The 26,401-nt window shown below is 35.6% G+C and overlaps 1 protein-coding gene across 4 annotated transcripts in view; it reads left to right on the top strand.

Moving 5' to 3' along the window:
• Positions 1–26,401, top strand: part of Cfap299 (cilia and flagella associated protein 299) — a 635,152-nt gene that overhangs the window by 9,737 nt on the left and 599,014 nt on the right. For 2 of the 4 annotated variants that reach the window (XM_063246736.1, XM_063246734.1), the window contains exons 2-3: positions 12,479–12,545; positions 20,596–20,726. In XM_063246736.1, coding sequence (XP_063102806.1) covers positions 12,479–12,545; positions 20,596–20,726 — 198 coding nt within the window. The remainder of the gene's footprint in view (positions 1–12,478; positions 12,546–20,595; positions 20,727–26,401) is intronic. The other 2 variants (XM_023560659.2, XM_063246735.1) reach the window with 1 other exon arrangement.

Here is a 26,401-nt window from a genome sequence, read left to right as displayed (position 1 = left end):
TAAGTAAAAATTTGTTGTAGGCTTGATCTTAGTCACATAACTTTAGTGCACTGCATATATTGCAGGCTAAATTTAATTTGTTCCATATTTTACTATCTTGCAAATATATACTGGCTACTGCATATTTGTTGTATAGAATATTCTCCTACTACAAGAAGCTTTCAGTTAATTTCCATTAAAACTAGTACCAATGATATGGAACAGCCATGTTATTTGCACTTGTTTACATGTCTATGTTCCTGGGAGCTGACCTAATCATTCATCAGATGTTTTTAGCTTTGAATTGGTTTCAGCCAACAGGAAATGCCAGCAGGAGATGACAGGGTCAGAAGACACTGATTAGAAGATTTATTCCCTGTCACTTGCCTACAGGCTGTGGTTTGGAACTGGCCACACACCTTAGGCTTGGCCAGCTTCTCATTCTGCGAGTGCCAGACTCTTTCCAGGTCTGGCAGCACTCCCTTCCCTGTTCTCACAACTGCTTCCTCTCCTATCTAATTCTGTGCCTATGGGTAGCAATGCCCACCACTGTTGCTAACCTGAGGATGCTTCAGCATTCCATGTTGGTTTTCATTAATTCTGTGCATATGTTCATAAGCAAATGCTTCTATTATTTGGTTTTCCCTTGAATTTGGCAACTATTTGCCACTCTAGCCATGACTTTTATATAATCATTTAACAGAAAGAGATAACTAAGTACCTGTAATGTATGAAAATTGAAGCGGTACTTTTTATAGGATCTTTGGTTTGGAAGAAAGAGAAGTATGGGAGAAAAATGATTACTGATCCTAGCTAATTATTTGAGGAACTGGAAGATGGGAAAGAAGGTTCAGGAGGATTAAAGTCTACACCGGCTATTTAAATAGTTACAAAACATGGGAAGAAGTTCATAATCTCAGCAGTTAGATTTACCTCTACTAACCCAAACAATGATTTTTGTTCTAGGAGTTAGTATCATCTAGTCTAATTAAGTGAATAATCTAAATCAATACACAAATTGTTGAAAGACTTCAAGAAAATTATTATACTATGATTTTCTGGGTTTGTTTTCTTAGTAATTCTTCCATTTGACCAAACACCATCTTCTCATTTCAGTGGCTTCCTGTGACCGCTAGAAAAATAAAAATCATAGTGAATTACTTTTCTTGGGTAAAGGATCAAGGGATGTTAGACTAATAGATCCCAGTTATAGCTAAATTATTTATAGAAATGAACAGCAAGGAGTTTTATTTAGAGCATTATCTTCCCATTATTTGGAAAATAGAAGTAAATTAAGTCAAATCATACAAATGCAATCTTTTGGATAGGACCTTAAAATTGTTTGACAGGTATTGATTGGGTGAAAGTCAAGAGAAAATCAAGGGATATAATTTATCATGACTTTATGATAAGCCAAGTCAATATACTTTTCCATCATTTATTGCACCAAGGTACTGTTCCCTATGAAAAGTCTTAATTGATTTGTTTTAGAATTATATGCAGTCTTTTGTTTACTTATTGGGAAGAAAATGACAATCATTAGCTACTCTCCATTTAAGAGGAGTCATAAGAGGAATGTGGATTGCAAAATTGAGTCCAGGCTAGTAATTTAAAGAACTATGGAGATTCTGGATCAAAAAAAAAGGGAGGGGGATGTAATTCATTGAGAAGATCCTGGGTTCAATCGAGAGAGAGAGAGAGAGAGAGACAGAGAGAGAGACAGAGAGAGAGAAAGAGAGAGAGAGAGAGAAAGTGAGCAGAGGGCAGGCAACAGAGAGCAAGAGAGAATAAAAATGAACAGTCTTATGTTTTTTCTTCAGTAGTTCACAGCATTACTTCCTCTGTGTAAAAATATGTAGTTTCCTTATGGACATGAGTTCTTATAATGAGAAGTGAAGCTTACAAGAATACTGCATTGCTAATATTTCTAAAGTCTTTTTATTTTTTATTTTAAAGAGGTTAAGGCAAAAGAGGACAGAATAAAGCAGATCAGAACAGAACAATGTAAGCAACACAATACTTCACCACAAGACAACCCGATATCAACAGTAGCTACCATAGTGTCTCTTACTTTGAAATAGTTGAGCATACCTTCACGTACAATAGTTTCAAACATAACAAAATAGTATAATATAAAACCATTCAAGAGAATGAAAGTATTACAGGGCATTCAGAAGCAAATAACCAAAAACGAACAATGGATACTATATTTTCTCATTTTCCATAAAAATGTGTTTATACTATCACACATAATAAAATCCAATAAGATACAACATGCTGGAACCAATGCAAACAGAAGAAAAAAGCATGATAGGACTTCAAAGCTAGACAATATTAAATAAGCAATGGTTATCATAATGTCTTGTTTTCTTTAAAATAGCTGTTCATACCATCACAGATAATAATACTTGTAAAGTCTTAATGATAATGTTAAAATGGTATGCACCTGATTGCCTCCTCAATGTTTCAAACAATTCTCTATAATCTGTATTCTGTGTATTCACAGTATATTCCATTCAACTTTTATTTATATGAGCTTCAGAAATTACCACTAGGGTGAAATCAGAGTGAAAGCAGGGAGAATCTGCGAAGGATAGTGCACAACTGAAACAAGAATGGAGTTTAAGACAAATGCAGGGGAGCCCTGTTATTTCAGTATGGGAATGGTAGTGGTCTTAAAACAGAGAATGACAAGGGGTGTCAAAAATGTAGGAAGAGTCAAGGAAAGAAGATGATGCAGAAGCCAAGAACACCCATGAGCAAAAGCCAAAACTCAGGAGCAACGTTTAGGCAGAAACAGGAAACACTTATTCCCATGTATTCCCAAAGAGAAGCACAACACCTTGAAGGTATTAGCATCCACGCAGGAGAAAAACGGAACAAAACAATGGGAGCATGGCCAGTTGCGGTGAAGCACGCCTGTAATCCCCACACTTGGGCTGAGTCAAGAGGATCGCCATGGGTACAAGGCCCTCTTGAGCTAAATAGTGAGTTTAAGGCCAGCCTCAACTATATAGTGAGACCCTGTCTCAAAACCAAACCAAGCCAACCCAACGCAAAACAATGAGGCATGAAAAGACCTCTAAATAAAACATCTTCTAGATGGACAGCAAGTTTTCTTCATAGGGTACTGAGTTGACAGCAGGGACTGATGTTCAGAGGCCTCCATTAGTAGGTGAAAAGGTTTCCAGTTGAGATATGAAGAAGACAGTGCTCCACACTCTGAGAAACTATTAGGGGTGGAATCCATATGAAGCTAGATAGGGATAGTACAGACAAAATTTGGAAGAGAAGATTCAGGTAAATGTGAAAGAGGAAAAACTTTGAAAAAGAATAGCAAGTAAAGCTAGTATCACATTTGGAAACAGCCAAAACAAAACAAAAGTGAAATTTTCTGAGCTACACCTTGTAAAAGTTCAATAAAACTAGAAACAAGCAACAAAGAAAAGCACCGTAATCAAAGTTCATTCTCAGTCACAGTATGAAGGGGAGAAATAAAGCATACCCGTAGACAAAGACAGCACACCTTACAGACCTGCTTGCTTCTGGGACTTCTTTTTGAACTCAACCTAAAAGGCATTATGAAAATGATGTATATTTGAAATACTTCATAAATAACATAACAATTCAGAAACGAATTACAAGCAAAAGCAAGGCTTTAAAAATAGAAACTGAAGCCAAATGAGGTGGCCTGTAATCCTAGCTTCTCAGGAGACTGGACTGGAGCGTCTGATCCCCATTGTGTAGACAGACCTTTGCACTCTTCCACACCCAATTCTATGGGTGGTCACTCACAATCATTGTGGAGATTTCTGAAAATAGTAAAACTAGAGAGACTTTCAGGAAGATGGTGGAGTGTTGAGCAGCAGAGAAAAACCTCTATGAGATTTGATATCCAAACACTGGAATATATATAGTAAAGTGAAGAAGGCAAGGAGTGAAGTGGTGACGTGGGCCCCAGAAGGGGGAAATGAAGGGAGAAATGAAGCACGCATGGAGAACGAAGAGAGAGACATCAACCAAGAAGAAGGAGGCAAGCAGTACTTTCTCCGTGAGCCTGCGCTCACTGCATAGGAGGGGTGACTTGAACCTGCAGACACAGGGTGACTTCTGGTGACCCTAGAGGCCTCCATGAAGAACTGCAATGCGGTTCCTGAGGTTCTTGGGGTTAAGGGCTGAGAGAAGATGAGAAACTAAAGAAAAGACGGAGCTGGGGTCAGGTGGAGTCCTTACCTCCTGATGGGAGGAAAGGAACTGTTCAGCCACTGTAGCACCTTTATTTATATACTGGGAAAGATGATGTCAATTTCAGCCCCTCTGACTAGCAACCGATTGCTTGGCAGGCTGGGCGCCTTGCCTTCTTGATGCCAGAACAACTTGTTTACATAGCTTGTTTTGGTCTTTCTGTTTTTTCTGGGCTGGCCTTGCTTTAGCCCCACACATGTGATCAATCTCCAGCTTCAACAGTCCCTACAGAGTGAAGCAGAGGATGAACAGATTTTAGTGGCTGGTGAGTTGTCCCATCTGACCTCCCACAAGGGAGAGTGATTAGCTGTGGTTACCTTGGAAAGAGGCCAAGAGAACTTGTGACCATGGGCTGCTAACTATACCTGGTTGCTCCCAGAAGATAATGAGTGTGGGGACAGTAGCAGGCTTGGAGGGCCTGTTCATCTCCCAGCCTGAGGCCAGCCTGAACTTCAGCAGAAATAGGAGTGCAGACTCACTCGGATCATGCTTTAACCTACCATGGAGCTGCTGTTCCCTTGCTGGGATTCATCAGTGAGGATCTGGACTCAGTCTCTCCATGTTGTTCACCATTGGCAGCAGAGACACCCTTGCAGTGGACAGGTTTTTTTCTTTTCTTTTTAAATTATCTTTATCTCTTACCTGTTTGTTTTCCTTCATTGTTACTCATGTTTTTATATGAATGTGAACATGGTTTCTAGTTTTTTTGGTTATTGTTCTTTTCTGTTGTTGTTTTTATTTCCTTTTTCCCTCCTGTCTTCTGCACCAGTTTCCTAGTTTGCCTGACTCTCTTTTGTCCTCAAGTTTTGCTTTTAATTTCCTCCTTTTCTTCTGTTTCTCTACCCTTCCACCAAATCCTTTTTAAATTTTCTCCACTGAAGGTAAAATTGCCATATTGAGAGCTTATTTACTGCATATAATTTTATGGTTTGTTTTAGATTTTGTTATATAACCATGAATCTAATTCATATGATTAAAGGGAGCAAATTAATAGTTACCTGGGTTTGTAATTTTCTGGACTGTGTTTGATGCTATTGTTATTGATGACTGTATCGCTTTAATCAAAGCTACATGATTGTTATAAACAGTTGTTCTTCCTGATATACCAAGAGTGAGATTGCCTGAGTCATAAAAAGTACTAAAGGCCAGTGTCAAAGAGCCAGGAGTGGGGCCAAGTATCCAGCAACCTCCTATCTCCAATAAATTGAAGAGGTAGGATCTTTCAACAGACTGAAAACCCAAAATCCACCTATACCTGGAAAACATCTCTAATTCCTAATTCCTAGACAATTCCTAAAAGTTCTGAGCACTATCAATAAAGCTAATCCCTATTGGGAATTTGTAAGCATCATCCCAGGAATTAAACTAAAAAGTAATACAAAATGAAAAGACACTTAAACATGATATAGTCCTAGACATTCAGGTCACAATGGTAAACACAGGTGGCAATGAGGTGAAATAGTTGAATGCCATCCACCTGGACTCTCTAAAGAGGTAACAATGGAAGTAACTAAGCAGATGAAAGAGGCTCTAGAAAAAGTTAAATCAGAAACACTTTCTCAGCGTACTACAGGGATGGTGACCATACTGAAAAAACATACTTAGTGACTCTCTAGAGCAGATGCAGATAAAGAAATAGCAGAGCTTAGGAAAACAATGAAAACCATGAATACCCACTATAGGAAAGAAATGGAATGCATAAAACAAATTCAAACAGATGTCTAGGAAAATTAAATATTTCATTGCAATTATATGTAGCAGAATGAGCCAATGGGAGAACAGAATTACAGATACAGAATACAGAATTGCATGAAAAGAAAAATACTCCTTCAAAATAGCAAGGTATCATAAGAAATCAATTTAGCAGCTGCTAGACTATGCAAGGAAGAATAACAAAGATTTCTCAGAGCAAATGAAAAATCAGGAGATAGCACAAAGAACATAAAACACCTTTTCACAGAAGTAAGGGAAGAAAACTTCCTTGGCAGGGGAAATGAATTTGTGCACAGCTAATGAGACATATAGTACTCCAATTAACTATGATTTAAAAAAACCTGCAGCAAGGCATATAATAATCAAGATTCCATAAAGTCAGCATGAGAATAGAATTTTAAAGGCTGTTAGAGAAAAGAAATAAATCACCTGCAAAAGAAAGTCCGTCAGAATCAGAGCAGGTCTCTTAGCACAAACCTTCAAGCCAAGGTGAGGTTGAGTGAAGTTTTTCAAACCCTAAAAGAAAACAATCTCCAATCCAGATTGACATACTCTGCAAAATTATATTTCAAAATTGATGACAAAAACAACTGAAGAAATTCACAAACACCAAACCGGCACCAAAAAATGTTCTGAAGGACATTCTTGAAAGAGATAAAAAGGATTACCATTTCAAGAACCCAACAGAGGGAACTCACCAGGCAAAGCAAACAATTAGGGGGGAAGAAAAGAAAGCCCATACGAGGAAAATAATACACATCAGTACATATCAGTTATAATGATCAATTTAAGTGGTCTCAAATCACTCAATGAAAAGAAATAGACTGGCAGAATGGACCAAGAAGCAAGATTTAACAAAGTGCCGCATACAAGAAACACATTTAATTCAAAAGAAAATGTGCAAATGAAAGTCAAAGAAAGCAAAATAATACTGCATGTGACAGGAACCAAGAAAAAAGAGCATTAGCTATTGTATTTGGAGACAAAATGAATTTCAAGCCAAGACTGATTAAGAGACAAAAAAGGTCACTACATCTTTGTAAATGGAGGAATAAATAAGAAATTAAATATATACGCACCAAATACCAGTGCACTCAACTATATAAAATAAGTAATTATGGGCATGAAAAATCAAGCACTAATACAACTATATTGGAGGGGTGCATAATACCCCACTGTCACTGTCACAGTAGATTAACTAGACAAAAATATCAACAATGAAATATTAGAACTAAACCAAACTTCTGAACAAATTGATATAGTAGATAACTACAATGTTCCACCCCAGAACATTCGAATATATATTCTTCTCCACTGCATGCAGGACATTCTCCAAAAGAGACCACATATTAGCTTATAGAACATGTTACTTAAATACAAAGAAATTAAAATTATCCCATTCATATTACAGAATACAGTGTAATGAATTTCAAAACCAATGGCAAAGATATCACAAGAACTTCATAAACACATGGAAATTAAATAACACCATCCTGAACAACTAATGGGTCACAGATGAAATTAAAGAAGAAATTAAATAATTTCTGCAATTAAACTGTAATGCCAATACAATATACTGGAATTTATGGAACAAATTGAAAGCACAGAAAACAGAATGAGTTCAAATAAATGGCTTAATTTTGAATCCCAAAGTTCTAGGAAAAGAACAAGTAAGTTCTAAGCCATAGGGGGAGGAAATTATCAAGATCAGAGCAGAAATCAATGCAATGGAGACTTATTAAACAATACAAGAAATCAATGGGTTAATAGTTGGTTCTTTAAAAGATTAAAATTGATAAACCCTTAGGCAATCTTATCAAAAAAGGAAGAAAAAGCTTCAAACCCATGCAATTAAGAATGAAAAGGATACAATTTCAACAGATCCTGGAGAAACACAGAAGTTTATCGCTGTCTACTTTGAAAACTTGTGTTCTAATAAGATTGAAAATGGAGAAGAAATGTTCAGTTTCATAAATATGTATGAATTACCAAAGCTGAACCAAGAAGATAGAAAATTTCCAAATAAACGTGTATCAATCAGTGATTCAAGATGTAGTTAAAAAACCTACCAACAAAGAAAACCCCAGACCCTGATGGATTCATTGCTGAATTCTACAAGAAATTTAGAGAAGATGTAATACTGCTAATTCTCAAGATCTAATACTGCTACTTTAATGAAATTGAAAGAAATCAGTATTTGCAAACTTATTCCTGAAAGCAAGCATTATCCAGAGAGCAAAGCCAGAAAAGAGAACTACATACAGGCCTATCTCTCTAATGAACATAAATGCAAAAACAAAAACTAAACAAAAACACAATTTCAGAAAGACACTAGCAAACAAAATATAGAAAATTCATCCTAGGAATGTAGTGATGGTTCAACATGTGCAAATCAACAAGTGTAATATACCATATTAGTAGAGCAAAGGACAAAAACAATATGATCATCTAAATAAATGCAGAAAAAGCATTTGACAAAGTCTGACACCCACTTGTGATAAAACCTTAAAGACAGTTGGAATACACAGACTGTATCTCAATCTGATCAAGGCTGTTTATGACAAAGCAACGGTCAAAATTATGCTTAATGATCAAAATCTGAAAGCTTTCACTTAAAAATCAGGAACAAGATAAGGATGTCTACTGTCACCCTTCTTATTCAGTATAGTTCTGGAAACATTAATCAGAGCAATTAGACAAGTGAAAGACATAAAAAGAATAAGGATAGAAAAGGAAGAATTTACATTATCATTATTTGTGGATGACATAATACTCCATGTAAAAGATCTCAAGTCCACCAAAAAACTTCTAGATTTAATGACCAAATTCAGTAACATAGAGATACAAAGTAAACACTCAAAAAAGAGTAGCATTCCTGAACAAAAATAAAACTTCACTGAGAGAGAAATTAAGGAAACCACAGCCTTCAAAACAGCACTCCAAAAATGTCTAAGAATCAATCTAATGAAGGAAGTCAAAGATCTCTACCTTGAAAACTACAGTATTCTGAAAAAGGATTTTGAACACGATAACAGAAAATGGAAAAATAATCCTTGCTCTTGGATAGTAAGAACCAAAACTACCACACTTCCAAAATTGCTTTACGGATTTATTGTACTCCCGATCAAAATTCCAACACTATATCTCTCAGAATTAGAGAAATCAATCTTAAAATTTGTTTTGAAGCAGAAAAGACCTGGAATAGCAAAGCAATTCTCAGCAACAAAAACAAGGCAAGAGGCATCACAATCCCTTACTTGAAAATATACTGCAAAACTACTGTGATACAAACAGCATATTACTGGCAAAAAACAGACCTGAAGATCCATGGAAAAGATTAAAAGATGCAGAAACAACCTAAGCCATACTTAACTACATTATCTTTGACAAAAGGAGCAAACATTTTCTTTGGAAGCAAGATGGCCTCTAATAAATGGTGCTGGGAAAGCTGGCTTTCTGCATGCTGGAGATTAAAACTAGACACATGTCTTTTACTGTGCACTAAACTAATATCAAAATGAATCAAAGATCTAAAGATTAAAATAGCATCACAAATCTGCTGGAAAATAGAATTGGTGCAGACAAAGACTTTATGAACAAAATTCCAACCACATAGGAACTACCACAAAAAATCAACAACTGGGGTCTCATCTTATTAGCAAGGTTTTACACTTCAAGAGAAACCACCAATGGAGTGAAGAGACAAACCACAGTGATGGAAAAATGTTTTCCAGGTATTACTCAGACAAAGGATTACTGTCTAGAATATATAAAGAACTCAAAAGAAAAAGAAAAAAGCACCTCAATAAAAAGCCCAATCCAAAAATGAGCACCTGAAATGAATAGACACTTCTTAGATAAAGAAGTAGAAATGCCAAGTAAATATATGAGAAAAAGGTCAGCATCACTGGTCATTCAAGGAATGCAAATTGAAACAACACTGAGATTTTATCTCACCCCAGAGAGAATGACTATCATCAAGAAATCAACCAATAACACTCTGATGGGGCTGTGGGGAAAAGGAAAGCTTTTCCATTGCTGGTGGGAGTGTAGACTGGTAGTAGAAATCAGTGTGGAGTTTCCTCAAAAAACTTGGACTAGAGGTCCTGGTCTAGCAAACTGGTTTTTTTTTCTTGGAATATCTTCTCAGAAGAATTAAAATCATCATACCACAGTGATATATGCACTCCCACACAATTTTTAAAAGCTAAATCTTTGAACAGCGGAAATGCTCATCAATTGAAGAGTAGATAAAGAAAATGTGTGTTTTTTTATACAGTGCAGTACTACTCTGCCATAAAAAGGATAAGTTTGAGACATTTCTAGCTAAATGCTGCATGAAGACATAATCTTAAGTGAAATAATTTGGACATTGTGTGTAAATACTACATTGATTCTCTGGTGTGAGATACTGAAGGTGTAAATAAAGACCACAGTGTACAATGCATTTTGTGAAATAAGAAGAAAATGTTCAATGGGAGGGGAAACTATAGATCGGGGAGGAGAAGAGGAATGAAAGTAAAAAAAAAATGATGAGAAAAGAACAAAAAATGTAGATGAAGCTTTTGTAACTAAGGAGGGGAAGGGATTGCAGGGAGGGTTGGGGAATGGGAAAAAAGAATCAAATTATATCACGTAAAGGCACAAATTTTCTGTGGTCAATGTGATCATTATGTATACCAATACTACTAAAATGTACCAATAAAATTAAATAGTTAAAAAATATTCAAAACTACATATTGTAAGAATATATATATATATATATATATATATATATATATATATATATTTTTTTTTTTTTTTTTTTTTACTGGTACTGGGGATCGAACTCACGACCGCCTGCTTGCAAGGTAGGTGCTTATGCCACTGAGCTAAATCCCCAGCCCGTATAAGAATATACTTTACACCTGACAATTTTTGCTTCTATGACTAACATAATACGTATTCTACTAAAATTACTTGAGCTGTGAAAAACAAGACAACAGTCATTTAGTATTTAGATATAAACATTAAATAACTTAAAGCAAATGAAATTATCATCAGACTTTTAAACAGTAATGCTTGACACCAAAGCAAATTGGAATCATTTATTAAAATTCTCAAAGAAACAAAATGTAAGAAAAGGGTTTTGTAGCCAGCAAATCAGAATTTCAGACATGAAGGAATAAAATTTTCACTTCTGTGTAAGAACTTTGATCTTGGGTCCTTCCTAGTTGATGTATCAGAGAATGAACTTTAGCAAATTATTGGTAACACTGAACAATCATGATTACCAAGGTTGTAGAAAAGGAAATGTGGGGCATTTTAGTACACAGAGGAATACTAAAACCAAGCCCGGTCAAACCTTTGTTATCTATTTTCAGAACATTTAGGAGACAGATGAACATGCTGAATACACCATGAGTGTATGGGGAAAGTACTTTGTGATGGGCGACAGATAATTAGCAGAAAAGGGAGGAGTTAAACTTCAAAACATAGTATTTTTAAAAAGTACACAAAACTAATCTGGCCTTTGGGATGCACACATGGACTGTAAAACTAACAAGAAATGCAGAGAGTGACGATGATAGAAGCCAAGAGAGTGGCTACTTTTAGGAGATGTAGGGTGGAAGCAAGAAAAGGGGACTTGAAAGGTCTCCAAGATGCCTACTAAAATTTTATTGCTTGACTTTAGTGATGGTTACAAAATGTTTTACTGTATAATAATTTAGTGAGGTCTGGATCATTTTTAAAGTTTTATTTAAACCAATTTTTAAAAAGATATTGTATTTATTAGGAAAAGAAAACTGAGAGAGAGCTTCTGGGGTTTCATCTTGCTTCCATGTCTTCTCACTTTCTCTTTTTAAAATTTGTAAATTGCATTTGTAAATTGCTTATGGTAGTTTATTACTATTACCAGACTTTCTTAGGAAATAACTACTTTTTAGAGCTATCTTCTAGTTATAGCTAGCTTTTGGTTTTTGAGTCTGTCCAAAGACCCTACCTTTTCAGTTGATTAGGGTAAGAATTTTCTACCTATGTGTTCTAGTACCCAGTTCTTTGGTACTGGACTACGGTTTTGCTCATGACCATGACACAGTCTTGGTATTGGCATATAAGGAATAACAACTTGTGGAAGACTGTCCTGTTGATTATGCTCACAGCAAGCTGTAAGCAGTGTGAGGTATAAAGAGTTACTTTCATGATAGGCTTGTTTTAAGAAGTGAATCTGGTCAAAACCTAGTGAGTCATAACACTGTGAATGGCAGGTGAATTACATATCCTCACACCAGTGGCCACAGCAGAGGCCAAAAATAGGGTTCATGAAACTGTGAGGCTCTGATACTAGCCTATATGGCAGCCAAGGATGATGTGACTCTTGCCCAAATTTCTTTCCCAGAATTGTAGTTTATTACTTGAAAAATGAGTTAATATTTAACCATTAGAAGAGAGTAATCCCAGTCTCTTCTGTTCTTGATGCAAGAATGTTTTGTTTTCTCCTTTACAAACCCTGATCTCCCTGCTTTTGCTCCTGCTGCTTTTGATGGCTGCTCCCTTGAAGTGTTGCCCCTCAGGCATGTCACCGTGCCTTGGAGCCAGCTGATTATGAACTGAAACCTCCACAAACGGTGAGCTGAATAAACCTTTTTTTTCCTTAATTTTTGGGTGTCAAATATTTTGTCCCAGCATTGAGAGAAAAATAACCAAGACAGGTTTGAGAAAATAGTGAAGAAGACAGGAGAGAAAAAAGAATAAAAAACAAGAATTAAACAAAACAAAACAAAACAACAATTTTCTTACTCATCAAGAAGCAAAAACAAAGAATCATAAAAAAAAAGAAGGAAAAAGAGATGTATCTGTGATTTCAAGCCTGTATCTTCTGGGTGCTATAATTTTGTGGTAGTGTCCATTGCAGGGTGTCCATTGTCACTGGTGGGCAAAGGAAGCAGACAGAGCAGAGATCTGTGCTGGGTGATCTCAGTAAACCTACAACATGATTAGTACAGGGTTCTGGATAATACCAGCAAGCTTGAGGTAGAAATAGGGTGGGCTTGCTGATTTTGGTGCTTTCAACTCCACAGAAGTTTATGCTGATCCTGGTCTTTGGTTTTAGGGTTGGAGTCTGAGTTTCTCAGCCTGAACCAATCTCAGTGTTTTTGCCAACTTGATTTTTGGATCTTTGACCCTGGACATCACTTGAGGTCATTGGGAGTTCCGGGATGAAGCCAACCCGCAGATGCTCTTAGTATTGTTCACTTGGTACCTCCCTGAAATGGCATCTTGCCAACCACCCTATCTTTGTTACTTTTCCCTCATTGCTGAAACAAAATACTTGACACTTCCCAAAATTAAGGGAAGAGAGATTTATTTAGCTCACAATGTGGGGAGGTTCCAGTCCATACTCAGCGGGCTCCATAACAAGGAGGTGTGACTGAAGGGAAACAGTTCATGGTGGCAGAAAATACCAGAAATAATAATAGCACAGAAGGCCAGACAAGCCTGTTTCCCACCCTTATATTGTAAGCAGGTTATGTTCCCCAGGTGAGTATAGCACGTACTCCCATAATTCCAGCACTAGACAATGAACAAATCACAAACTCTACATTGAAGTGCCTCCTCAAAAAATGTCCCCCATGGCTGCATGAGGCTTTGGGGAACATTCAGAAACAAACCATGACACACCCTCTCCATGGATACTTGCACTGTAATAACTCACCAGCTATTGTAGGTCACAGCATCCACTGCTCTGTTTCCCTGGTGTGTTTCTCCCTAGAGGGCTCTGCAGTCACCCACACTCACACTGTCTCTGTACTTCAAGGCTTCTCTCTCATGGCATAAGCAGGAAATCTGGGAGAAAGTTCAGTTTGCTGGTATTATGAGCTAAAAAAAAAAAAACTCCAAATACACTGTTCTTATTATAACTTGTTATCTTCCTGTAAAACTTGTGTAGTACACCACATTAACAGAACCAAAGACAAAAAACACTTTTATCATCTCAATAGATGCAGAAAAGCATTTAACAAAGTACAACACCTACTCATAAAAACGTACAGAACACTGAAATATAAGATCTTTATCTTATCTGATTAAAATTTTCTATGACAAGTTAACAGCCAATATCATATTAAATGGTCAAAATCTGAAAGCTTTCACTTTAAAATTAGCAATAAGACACGGCTTCACATGATCACCAATCCTATTTAATATAGTTCTGCAAACATTAGCTAGAGCAATGAGACAAGAAAAAGAAAAGAAATAAGGACAGGAAAGGAAGAAATTAAATTACATTATTTGTGAGTGACAGGATATTCTACATAAGGTGTCAAAAAGTTCACCAAAAGATTCTAGATTTGATAACTAGCTTCAGTAGAATAGTACAATACAAAATCAGCACACAGTACTCAGTAACATGCATGTACACAAATAAACTCACTGAGAGAGAAATTAGGGAAACCGTAGCCTTCATAATAGCATTAAGAAAAATGAAATCCTTAGGAATCTAATGAAGGAAATAAAAACCTTCACATTGGAAACTGTAGTACTCTGAAAAGAAACGGAACAGTATGTCAGAAAATGGAAAGATATCCCTTGTTTTTGAATAGGCAGAACCAGCATCACTGATCACCGGAGAAATCAAAACGACACTGAGATTTTATCTCACTGCAGAGGGAATGGCTGTCATCAAGAAATCAATCAATAACAAATGCTGGTGAGGCTGTGATGAGAAAGGGGTCTTCCTCCACTGTTGGTGAGAGTTTAAATTGGAACAGTCAGTATGGAATTCAGTATGGAGATTCCTCAAAAAAACTAATACTAGAGATTCCATTTGAGTCAGCTATTATTCTTGGTATCCTCCTGAAAGGGTTCAAAATATATTTCAGCAATATATGCACACCCATGTTTATAGCAGCACAATAAGTAAATAAGTAAATGTAATAAGTAAATCTTTCAAACAGGACAGATGTCCATCAATGGATGAATGGATAAAGAAAATCAGGATTTTATATACAATAGAGTACTGTGCTCCCATAAAGTGTAAACAAGACATTTTTAGGTAAATGAATGCACCTTAAGATCATATTTTTAAGTGAAATTAATGAGACACAGATATTTAAATATCACATTCCCTTGTGTGAGAAACCAAAGGGGTAAATAAGAGTCAAAGTGAATGATAGATACTGGGAAGTAGGAAGAAAATGTTCAAGTGGGAAGGGTAAAAAGGGAGGGTGAAGGGGGAAGGGAAGGAAAGGAAAGGGAAAAAATAGAATGAACAAATAGCAAAGATTTTGTAAATAAAGAACAGAAGAAAGGATGAAAGGAGGGGAGGAGAATGGAGAAAAGATAATCCAGAAATATTATGTACAGAGGAATGCTGATGAGTTGCTATGATGAATGTGACCATTATGTACATCAAAAGCGAACCAATAAAGTTAATTTTCTGACTAAAAGAAAAACAATGACATTGTACCATCTATTTATAACATACAGAGAGATAAAATAGAACTAGTCCTGTGTTTCCAACAGATTTGTATTTACAGTTTCAACTGTAGATTGGAAATATTAAAAAAAATTTATCTACGTTTATCTTTTGGTACTGGGAATTGAACTCAGGCCTCATGTATGCTAAGCTCTACTGAGTTACACCCCAGTCTCAGATATTTTTAAGATCATTAGTCTTAACTAACAGTAATTTGCATAGTTATTTACATTGTGTTACAAATGATGTAAAGATGATTTTTACAATATAGAAGGCTGCATGTAGATTGTACATAAATACTATTTCATTTACATAAGGAAACTGAATACCCATATATTTTGGTATCTGCAGTGCATCCTGTAACCAATCTAACACAGAATGATGGCGTGAGATAACAACACAAAGGATAGGAGAACATTATGTTGGGGAGGTTTCTATTGTGTACAATGCTATATAATACTATTTGATGCAAACATGAGATAAACTTAATGATTCATATTGTAAATCTCAAAGGAACAAGTGAAAAATAAAATAAATAACTAGTTAATCCAACAATAGACATACAATAGAATACTAAAAATTACTCAATACAATAGAAAACTAAAAACAAAGTAATTAAAACCAACAAAAAATTATAGTAAAGCAGTAGATTAAAATCCTACCACACTGAAATCTACAGTAAATGTAAATGATATAAACGTCTATTTCAATGATAAACATTATCAGAATAAAGTTCTAGATTCATATGTGCTGCCCTATTTTAAATGTAAATGACACAACTTAATATAAATATATTGATAGATTCAATAGGTTGAAAATTAAAAAATGAGAATATATAAGTCACAAAATTATGGTAACTATATTAACATCAGGCAAGAACAAAACAGGAAATATCTCAAGGGAAAAGGGTATTATATATATCAACTAATTAAGATGTTATAATAACTATTTAATCTATGCACTTTAAAACAGATCTTGAGAACACATGAAACAAATATAAGAATCTAAAGGAGAAATAGACAAATCTCCAGGTGTAACTGGATATGTCAACATTCCTTTTTCAACAATTGATAAAAACCAAGCCAGATGGAAAATATGTAGGGAAATAAAAGATTAGATGAGCAACAAACTTGATCTACTTAACATTTAAAGAACAAAATGAAGAGACATGTTGTATTGTAACATGGAACCAGGCCTAGTACATTTAAAATACTGAAAGCACAAGAAGTATATTCTGTGATCATAGCACATTAAAATATGAATCAACTGCAGGAGTAAACCTGGAGATTTTCCAAGTATTTAAATATTAAATAGTTAAATAACTCATTTAGCAAAAATTTGGTTAATAAAATATCAGAATTTACTTGATACAACTTGGAGTCTGTAGTAGGGATTTTATAGGTTGAAAATCTTATTTGGAAAAGAACAAAAGTCTGGAAATTAATGATATTAGTGTTGACTTTAAGAAACTAAAACAATGGCAAATCAAATCTAAGTGAGTGAGTGGAAATAAGGATATTAACCAAGATAATGACAAAGGCAATAAAGATTGAAAAGTGGAAAAATAATACAGAAGATCGATGTAAAAATTGCAGTACTGAATTTCAATAAAATTGACAAACTTCTAACAAGACTGATTGCAGTCTACTAAAATAGCTTCACAGTTCTACTTTTCTTTGGGGTGGCTCTTATCAAGTTACTGCCCATTGTGAGGTACTAAATATCTGGCCACCCTGCATCAGTTTAAGATAACCTTGCAGGGCCAGTCCAACTCCAGAGATGCTGAGTCCTTGGGATGGGAATTGTCACAGTGCCCAGTCCTGTTTCCTTCAACTTCCTAGTAGTGCAAATTCTGAGTGACACTTCATTAAACTCCCTGCAGGCAGATTTACATCCTACATTCTCTTTTCAGCAACAACTCCTTGAGATAGACTTTTTCCAAAGATGCCACATTGTTTCAATACTTAAAAACCTAGTATTATAAAGTATTCAGATTGCCCATGTCAGTAGATGATGGTATTTGAATACGACTTGTTCTCATCAGTCTGAACTCTGTCCTACCTTCCTCAAGTCATATGGCTGCTCTTGGCACCAGATAGTTCTGTGTAGGTGATGCTTGACATTTGTGGAAGACGTGACTTGTGGTCAAGCTTTTAGTAGTACATACACCATCTGTCAAACACCTGAGAGAAGAGAGGAGGCCAATCAACAAAGCAGGATAGAAATCCAGAAATAGATAGTTAATATGTTTGAAAACTGATTAAATGAATATGTAGAATTTGAAGTCAGTAGACAAAGTCAATATTTAACAATTAATACCACAGCTGTCTATTTTGAAATTAAAATAAATCTGGGAAAATAAAAGCATTTCTCTTTTCCATACCAGACACCTCAGTATATTCTAGATTCTTTGAAAAGTGATAAAAAGTAAACTTTTATATAAAGTTGCAGGAGAATAGTGACCAATGACCTGGGAAAATATTTCCAAATATTTTGCAAACATTTAGTTAAATTTGATATATATCCAGAGTTGTTACAATTTGGTAATACATGGTCAAAAGTGCATCTAACAGTTCAAAACAGACAAGCCAGAAGAAAAGGCATATGACTGATATATGTATGAACAGATGGTGAGCCTCATTAGCAATTAATGCTGTGCAAATCAACTTGAAGATCCAATCATTTCATTGTCAGAGGAAGGCAGGGAGCCAAAGAGACAATAGTGAATTATGCATAAAACCTGTGCTCATAGGTTTATCACTAAACTGTGATATCACTAAACTGTATGTATACTTAGTGGTTCAAGAGATATAATTAAATATCAAAGAAGTAAGCCACGAGAGACTTGAACAGTGTGATTCTACTTGTGAGCTAAGGATGTGATTCACTAGCAGGGCACTCATCTAGCATGTGTGATGTCCCACGTTTGGTCTCCAGTAACCACGGGAAAAGTAAAAAGAAAAGAACATGATTTTATTTGTGTTTAAAGCGATCTAACATAGCAAGCCACATTATGGGCAAGGGCTGACTGACTGTAGCCAAAGAGGTCAGTGATTATCTCTGGTTGGTAATATCATGAGTGATATAACATACAGATGATATATTTATTCTATCATGTCATGGTATTTTCTACAATAGTCATGTTACTTTGTAAAGGAGGAAGGGTAAAATGAAATTAGTGGTATCTGTTTAGTTGTCAGGTAAGTGCTCAGCCAATAGATTTCTGTTTGTCTTAGATTTTATGTTTCTGATTTCTGAGTCAGAAAAGGGAGAAAGGTTGTACAATTTTTTTAAAAAATATTCTCAAGAAGGCCTTCTGATTTTTATTTTCTGACTCAACGTATCTGTCTTATAGTTGGGGGAAAATTAGTTTGGGTACCGACAAAGGAAAGCTGTCAGATGTTCAGAGGTGCTGTGAACTATTAGATGAAATTTTCCTTGTACCACTTAATGACATAAGTTTTGAAGTTGGGAAAAACTATATTAGATTGCAAGTCAAGATTCCACTTTAAATCAAATTTCTGCAAACCTCAGATTTCCAGGATAATCTTAAGCATAGTGCTTTCTGTGGGTTAGGTTTGCTTTTAACTCACATCTTCCAGCATTGTAAGCAATATGTTATCTTAGTGGAGAGATGATTAAGATTCCACCAGTTAATTAAAGTAGGAAAATCACAGATGAAACAACTAAAGTTGGTTTTCTGCTTGCTTTCTCTGTCGATTTTGCTCATTTGTTGCAATATAGATTGGCATTGCTGATTACAGAACTATTCAAATGATTTGGTATAATCTAGATAAGGCACACAGGAATGCAGAATTTGCTCAGAATACAAAATAAATACAGCAAGTTTTTACTAGTCCCAACGAGTTTATACTCTTATGGAAGAGTCCCACAATATTGCTGAGCTGAATGCTTGCTGTAATGAATGTGTCTTCAAAAATGCATGCTCAAATTTCTCTCACTGTTGCAAAACTAAATCTGAATTGCATCTTCTGTTAAAGAATAATTCCACTAGGTGGAGGTATTTGCTCAGTTTCGTCGTTCATACCAAAGTACAGCTGTGAATTCAGTTTAACATACCATCTCAGAAATAAGGCCAATACCTTTAGGCCTCGCAACATGGTGCTTCCCATTGTAACAGATGGCAAACGTATACATGTTGCTCCATGGAGTTCAGTATTTGGTTTTAATGCTTAGCAAAAGAAAGCAATAGATTTTTAAGTATCTAAGTTACATAGAATAGATATGACTAAAATAGTTACCATGGGCTGACTTGATTATTAACCATGTCATTAAATGTTCTCATTGACTTGGTATACAGCTCCTTCATTCTATAGTGATATATTGATTAAAAGTGTATAATAAGATATAAGCTCTCTCATTATACTTCAGATGTGTTGTGTTTTATTGATGATAGTGACTATCATTACTATGTGAGTATTTTTACAAGTTTTAAACTAGTAACTTCATGTAAAATTGTATCTCTTCAAATTATGGGAACATGTGCTTTCTTTGAGGATACCACGTGAGTGCAAAAATGTAAGAGGCAATTCTTAAAGTAACTAAAACACGAAAGGCCTAGAATTCTGTGGGCAATTTTTCTTTTCAGCTTGAAGCTTTTTGTGGTTATCTTCTTGGGTGTTTACTTTTCTCTTTTTATTGGTACTAACATTATATGGAAACAGTATCTTTCTAGTTAAATAGGAAATTCATCTGTTCCTCTTTAGATGTATTTGAAGTCATAATATTCTGTGTCATCAGCTAATTGACTTCAAGGAAGTAAGTCTGAAACATTGAGCTTTCTGAAAATGGTCCAGTTTTCTTTTAGTACAATTGATTTTCAAAGTCTTCTATGAACACTATTGTCTCCAATTTTATTGTTTTAAAGATACTTAATTGTGTACTGTAGTTCCCATAGACTGATTAAAAACACTAACTTTTGTTCTCCAGCTCCTTAGAAAATTTAGTTGTTATTTTATTTCCAATGTTTTTTTTTTTTTTTTTTTTCTATCTTACATCTATGGTATATGGAAGAACAAAACCGATGAGAATAAACATATTGTTAAAGATAGTTTTTCACGTCTAATTGTTCTTGTATTACTTTAAAATACTATATTTAATTTGTCATTTAAACGATTTCTTGGTATACATTTGTATACATTGGAGAAAATATCCCATTTACCAAAGCATCTACTTTTTAGGATGAAAGCTTGGCCCGCCAGTTGGTGGAGCTAGGCTACCGGGGGACAGGAGAGATTCTTAAAAGGGAAGATTTTGAAGCAAGAAAGGCAGCTATAGAGATTGCAAGAATGGCGGAAAGGACTCAAAAAAAGTAAGTGTACATGCTCCCAAATCTAGATTTTGATATAGTCTAGCTCTGAGAAGACCAATACTTTGAATTTTATTGTAATGTAGAAACATTGGCTGGAGCAGGTAAAACTTGATATGTCCTGAAGCATGTGTTCAGCAGACCAGAAATGGGCAGAACTGTAGTATGCATGTAGTAAAGCCCATGCAACTTTAAGCTGCTAATTTAGGAAATATAAATGAATAGCAAAATATGGTCATCATACCAATAAAGTCCTGTGAGGAACTCAGTATTACTCATTTTATGCATTTACATACTAGAAGAATGGAGTGACTTTTTTCCTAGAGTTTTATTTTCAGGCTTGCAAATTGTGGTTATATTTTCATATCTCTCTAAATGTTGATTCAATTAACTGACTCACTGGCCTTTGTTAATGTGATTGATATTAGGTTATATAAAATATGAATCTAATAAAGTATATTACCCATATAACTAAAGTGATGTGTTCCTAAAGTGAACTGCAGCAAATATTAAGACAATTTTGACAAAGTAAATCATTTTTTTTAACTCTAAAAAGTTGTGTATATTGGAAAGGATAAATAAGTAGGCATCCACGTACAATACTTACATGATATCTTTAGAATACTCTATAATTATAACAAGAAATTTCCCATGAGTTTACTATTAATAACAACATTTGGTGGCAGAATGTGAATTGGTCCTGGGTGTGTACTAGTTTAAATGACCAGTCTAAGGATTACTATGTTTCAAAGTCATAGAAGATTAGACTTGAACATACTGATATTTGGGAATATATTTATTTTTTATTGCTACTCTAGCAATTGCCACCAAGTTAGTGGCTTAAAGCAGCACAAATACATTTATTCCTAGTACTATATATATCATGTGACTCAGTTGAATACTCTGTTCAATACACCTTACCACTGAAATCCTGTCTGGGGGCTCTCTGGCTCAGCCTGCTTCCTCTCCTATCTAGAATGTTGGCCTGAAAGACTGAGGTCCTCATTTTCTGATCAGCTGCCATTTGGAGGCCCGTCTTTGCTCCTAGAGCCGACTTACTTTTCATACTGTCTCCTCTGTTCCTCCAACAACAACAGGTCAAGTCTTACTCACTCTTGAAATGTATTCAACTTTTTCACACATAGCACCATTAGAGGCTGCTGTGATGACCCTGATCCCACCTAGACAACCCAGGATTATTTCTCTGTTTTTAGGTCTATAACCTCCATTACTTCTGCAAAGTCCCTGTAGGCCTGTAAGTGCTATCTAGTCATGGGTTCTGGGGGCTAGGGAATGCACATCCTTCAATAAGCATTCTACTGACCGCAGGTAATTATATAAAACTTCAATAATTTATTTTACATAGGTACTCCGGTTTTTCTTAAAAATTAAAACAAAGCAAATAGTACGAGTACAGTTATATGTGTATATATAAAATGTCAGGAACCGTGTCTTGTTGTGAGAATGAATTAATTTCTATCGATCAGTTCAAGTGCAAAAATCCTTGTGAAGTTTTACATGATGTACGTTCATTCCTATGTGGTTGTATAAGACATATAACCCAGGTCATATGAAGAGGAGTTGTTTTCATATCAAAATTAAAAGGAGTATACCGATGAGTTCCATTCTTGTCACATGTCCATTTTGTGTTCGAGGATGAAAATGGGTATTTCCTTTATGCAATGATCTTTAAATGGCCAGAGCTGGAAGTCATCAGACTGCTTGAGTGCCAGTCCTGGGAGGCTAACCCCACCCCGAGCTCCTAGGATGGAGGAGAACCCTTTCATCTACAGGTCTTCTCTGGCTGCCTTTGTAATGGGATGTGTCCCATATGTTGCCTCTTGCCCCATGTGGGAGCTGCCTTGCTCTCTTCCCTGCCAGGTTTACTGTAGCGTTGCTGAGGGCAGGGCCAGCAGAGAGCGCCCCAGAGCCAAACATGACCTGCACTTGTATTTGCTGGATGGTAAATGGAAAGATGTTTGAACATCCAGCTTTAGGTGAACAGATACCAACTCAGAAATACTTGATTCTGCCATGAGATTATCTTGGATTAATGTCTGTAACACACAGGTGAGACATCCGATTACATCACCGTCTTCTGGCCAACAATCAGAACACACATTTCAAGAAGTGCTGGTAATCCAGGAGTATTTTACTTCCACCAGAGCTCCACACTCTGGAGAGATATTAAGTTACAGATATGGAGGAGATATTCTGATAAAAGGAGAAAGCAAAAAGTAAAAAAAAAAAAAAAAAAACCCTTGCCCTTATTCAGTTATTCACAGATATTTATAGAAAATCATACTGCATCAGACACTATGCCTATGCTAGTCAGACTCTGGATACATAATAGAGCACAAAACTTGGTTCCTGTCCTCAAGAAGTTTGTGAACTACATAAATGAAAGAATTACATTGCTAGTGGGAGTGGAAAATGTAAAACAGTTGGGCAGCTATACAAAAATGTTAAAAAAGGAGTTACCATATGACCCATCAATTCTGCTCCTAGGTGTGTATCCAAGGAAACAAAAAACATTGGTCCACTTAAGTAGTCAAATATGAATATACATAGTAGTCAAAAAGTAGAAACAAGGTCAGATACCCATCACCAAGTGAATGTATAAAAATGTGCTATGTAAGTGTAGTTGTCCATTACTTAGTTATAGAGGCCTGGGGTTCTTTACATACTGCAATACAGATAGTCATTGAAAGCATTAGGGTAAGCAAAAAGAGCTCAGCACCAAAGAGAACATGTTGTATGATTCTATTCATGTAAAATAGAATAGGTAAATTCACAAAAGCAAGTAAACTCATTTTTAGCAAAGACTGCAAGGAAGGAGAAATGGAAAGGGAAATTGAATGGATACGAGATTTCTTTTTGGAGGGGGAGACAAAATATGTAATTAGTTATTATGAATGATTGCATAACTTTTTATAGATACTAAAAACCATTGAAGTGTGTACTATAAAAGGGTAAATTTTTCATTATATGATGTCTATCTTAATAATAAAGACTATTGAGGACAAAAAATACTATCATATTTACTGTCACAATAATTTGCCATATATGACAGTCAAAATTTGGGGGACTGAGGAGGCAGTTCAGAGTAGTGTGCTTGCTTACTGGGCATAAGACCCTGGGTTTGATCTGCAGTGCTATACAAAAAGTGGAGGAGGAAGTTGAAAAACAGAAAAGTTCTTCTTAAGGTAGGACTGATAAATTGACTCAAAAATAAGTAAAGCATAGAGGCATGCTATGATGAACTAATCTATTTTGTCTTGATTCTGTGATAAATGCTCCCTCACAAATCATTTTCTGTATCTATTTTAACTGGATCATCCCTTCAGCTGAACATTTTTCTGGATGGGATTGTGTGATTATCAGCTTCCTCACTTTTGATTAGAACCACTTATACCATTAGAAAAATAAATTTGGCCTTCTCTAAACTGGCTCAGGGATGATGACTTTATTTGACCAAAGTACATCTAAAACAAAGATGGTAGGAATACACGGTAGGCTTGGTGGAGCCTTAAGTGTACTGGGTTGGCTGTTACCATTGTTTTGAAAGACTGTGTGATGACCCTTTGGAAATCCTCATAAGAAACAGCCTGTTACAAGCTTCAAGACTTGAATGTACAGGGATCATGGTGGTCTTTCTGTGCCTGAAGCCCTTATGGGGATTTAAGGTAAGGTTCTTTTTTATGTTTTTCAATTCGGCAGAGGACTGTTTTGTTTAATAGACATCATAAACTTCATGCCTTCTATTACCAGTGCCTTGAAATTCAAAGAATTTTAAAAGTTAGTAGTTTCTGCAAGCAGAAAAATATGCATTTGTTGCATAACATGTGGTGATAAAATTTGTCCAGCTTTATTATACAATCTCAAAGCACTTAAGATACAGCATCAGTCAAATATATACTGTAGATTGATGGACTATCATAACATGAAATGTACTCTGTGTTCAAATTCCTCCGGGGATTCTAGTAATGTAAAAGCAAGCTAGACAAGTCCCCAGACTTTCTTATTTTGATCAATCTAATCAGTTTATCATTTGTTAACTTTTTTTCTGGTATGATTTGTACTTGTTTTCTTCAATTTGTTTTCAGCAATAGGAAATGGAACTATTCACTGACAAAATATTCTTTTAATTTTATGAGGATGAAGTTGGATAAAAGGTCAGAATTTCTTATGTAATATGGCTTTAACCTGCCTGATTCTTTTATCTTTGGATAAAGTTTTATAATCAAGATGAGTACCACTGACTTGGAGTTAAATGAAAGAGTTTATATGTAAATATTCTGTGAAATTATTTCAATTTCTTGCTTGGTTTCAGGAATCATATTTTTTAAAAAGTTATTCTCATATGGTTTGTAGTTCTCAAATCCAAATCATGCAGTTGTGATCTCTGGCAGATCAGCATTTTCAGGAAAAGACAATGAGTAGGTTTGGTTTGTCCACAAATCTTTTGCAGGATGTATCTGTTATCCTGTAGAGTGCATGAATTTTGTAAATCCAGGAACTTCCCATCTTTTGTTCATCTTTTCCAATCAATGTGGTGTCACTACTGGAATTAATCCACCTGGTATTCTGGGGGATTCCAGCTGGCCTGGATGCTACTGTAACAGAGGATAGGAGATGGACCATGAGCGAATATTACTGTTTGTTCCATTTGAATTAAAAATGATTTTGACTCCATTTCCTGACTACGATAGAAAGAACTTATTCTCAAAATCATTCCCTACATGGGGTCTCCCTTAGGCTATCGTACTCTGTTGGATCAAGGATAGCGTTGCAGCTGCATTCAGGACCACCACATGCGTGAGTTGGAGGTGCCACAGCCATTCTTCAGGATTCACTATGTGGGCTGTGCCATTAGCCAAGTGTGATCATCTGAGTTAGATGTTCAGGTCAGAGACCCAGGAATGCAGCCGTGGACAAGTGGGGCCTCTGGGAAGCTAACCTTGGACAGGATGCCATTTGTGATCTGACCTGCTATAAGCTGCTTGTGCCATCTGTGGCCTTGCTGTCTGATTATTCTGGGGATTTCTTAGAGATGAATGTTGTCCAACTACAACTATGAGTTTCTCTTATCTCTTTTGATGAACATATTTTGATGCTAATTGCATGTGTCTCGTGTTTTTTATTTCTCTTTGAAACAAAATAAACTAATTTCATTATTTAATGTGACTTTTAACCCTGGAAAAATTTCCTTCACTGAAATTTCCTGTTGCTTATATTCATATAACTACTCAACTATTTATTTATTTAGTCTTTATCTTTTGAGACAGGTTTTGTAATGCAATTCAGGCTGGCCTTGAACTAATTCTGTAGCCCAAACTGGCCTCAAACTTGTAGCAATCCTCTTCCCTCAGCTTCCCGAGTGCTGGAATTATAGATATGAGCCACCACTCCTGCTTCACCCTTTTGAAAAAAGACTATTTGTGTGATACTTTTTCCATCATTTTACCTTTTTACTTAGGCATATTTAGAATGACTTCTCATGGACACATTATATCTATATCTTTCTGTTTGAAAATCAACATGACAGTCATCATTTTTCATTTGTATATTTGGATCATCTATCTACATTTTGTTACTATAGATCTGGTTGGATTTAAATCTGCCATTGTGTTAACTGTTTTTTATTCATCCAATCTAACCTTTGTTCTATTTTTCCT

Source organism: Cavia porcellus, unplaced genomic scaffold (genome assembly GCF_034190915.1).
Source record: "Cavia porcellus strain 051 isolate PalLab524CR breed Dunkin Hartley unplaced genomic scaffold, mCavPor4.1 scaffold_4, whole genome shotgun sequence".
Lineage (NCBI taxonomy): Eukaryota > Metazoa > Chordata > Mammalia > Rodentia > Caviidae > Cavia > Cavia porcellus.
This window is presented reverse-complemented; position numbering and strand designations above follow the sequence as displayed.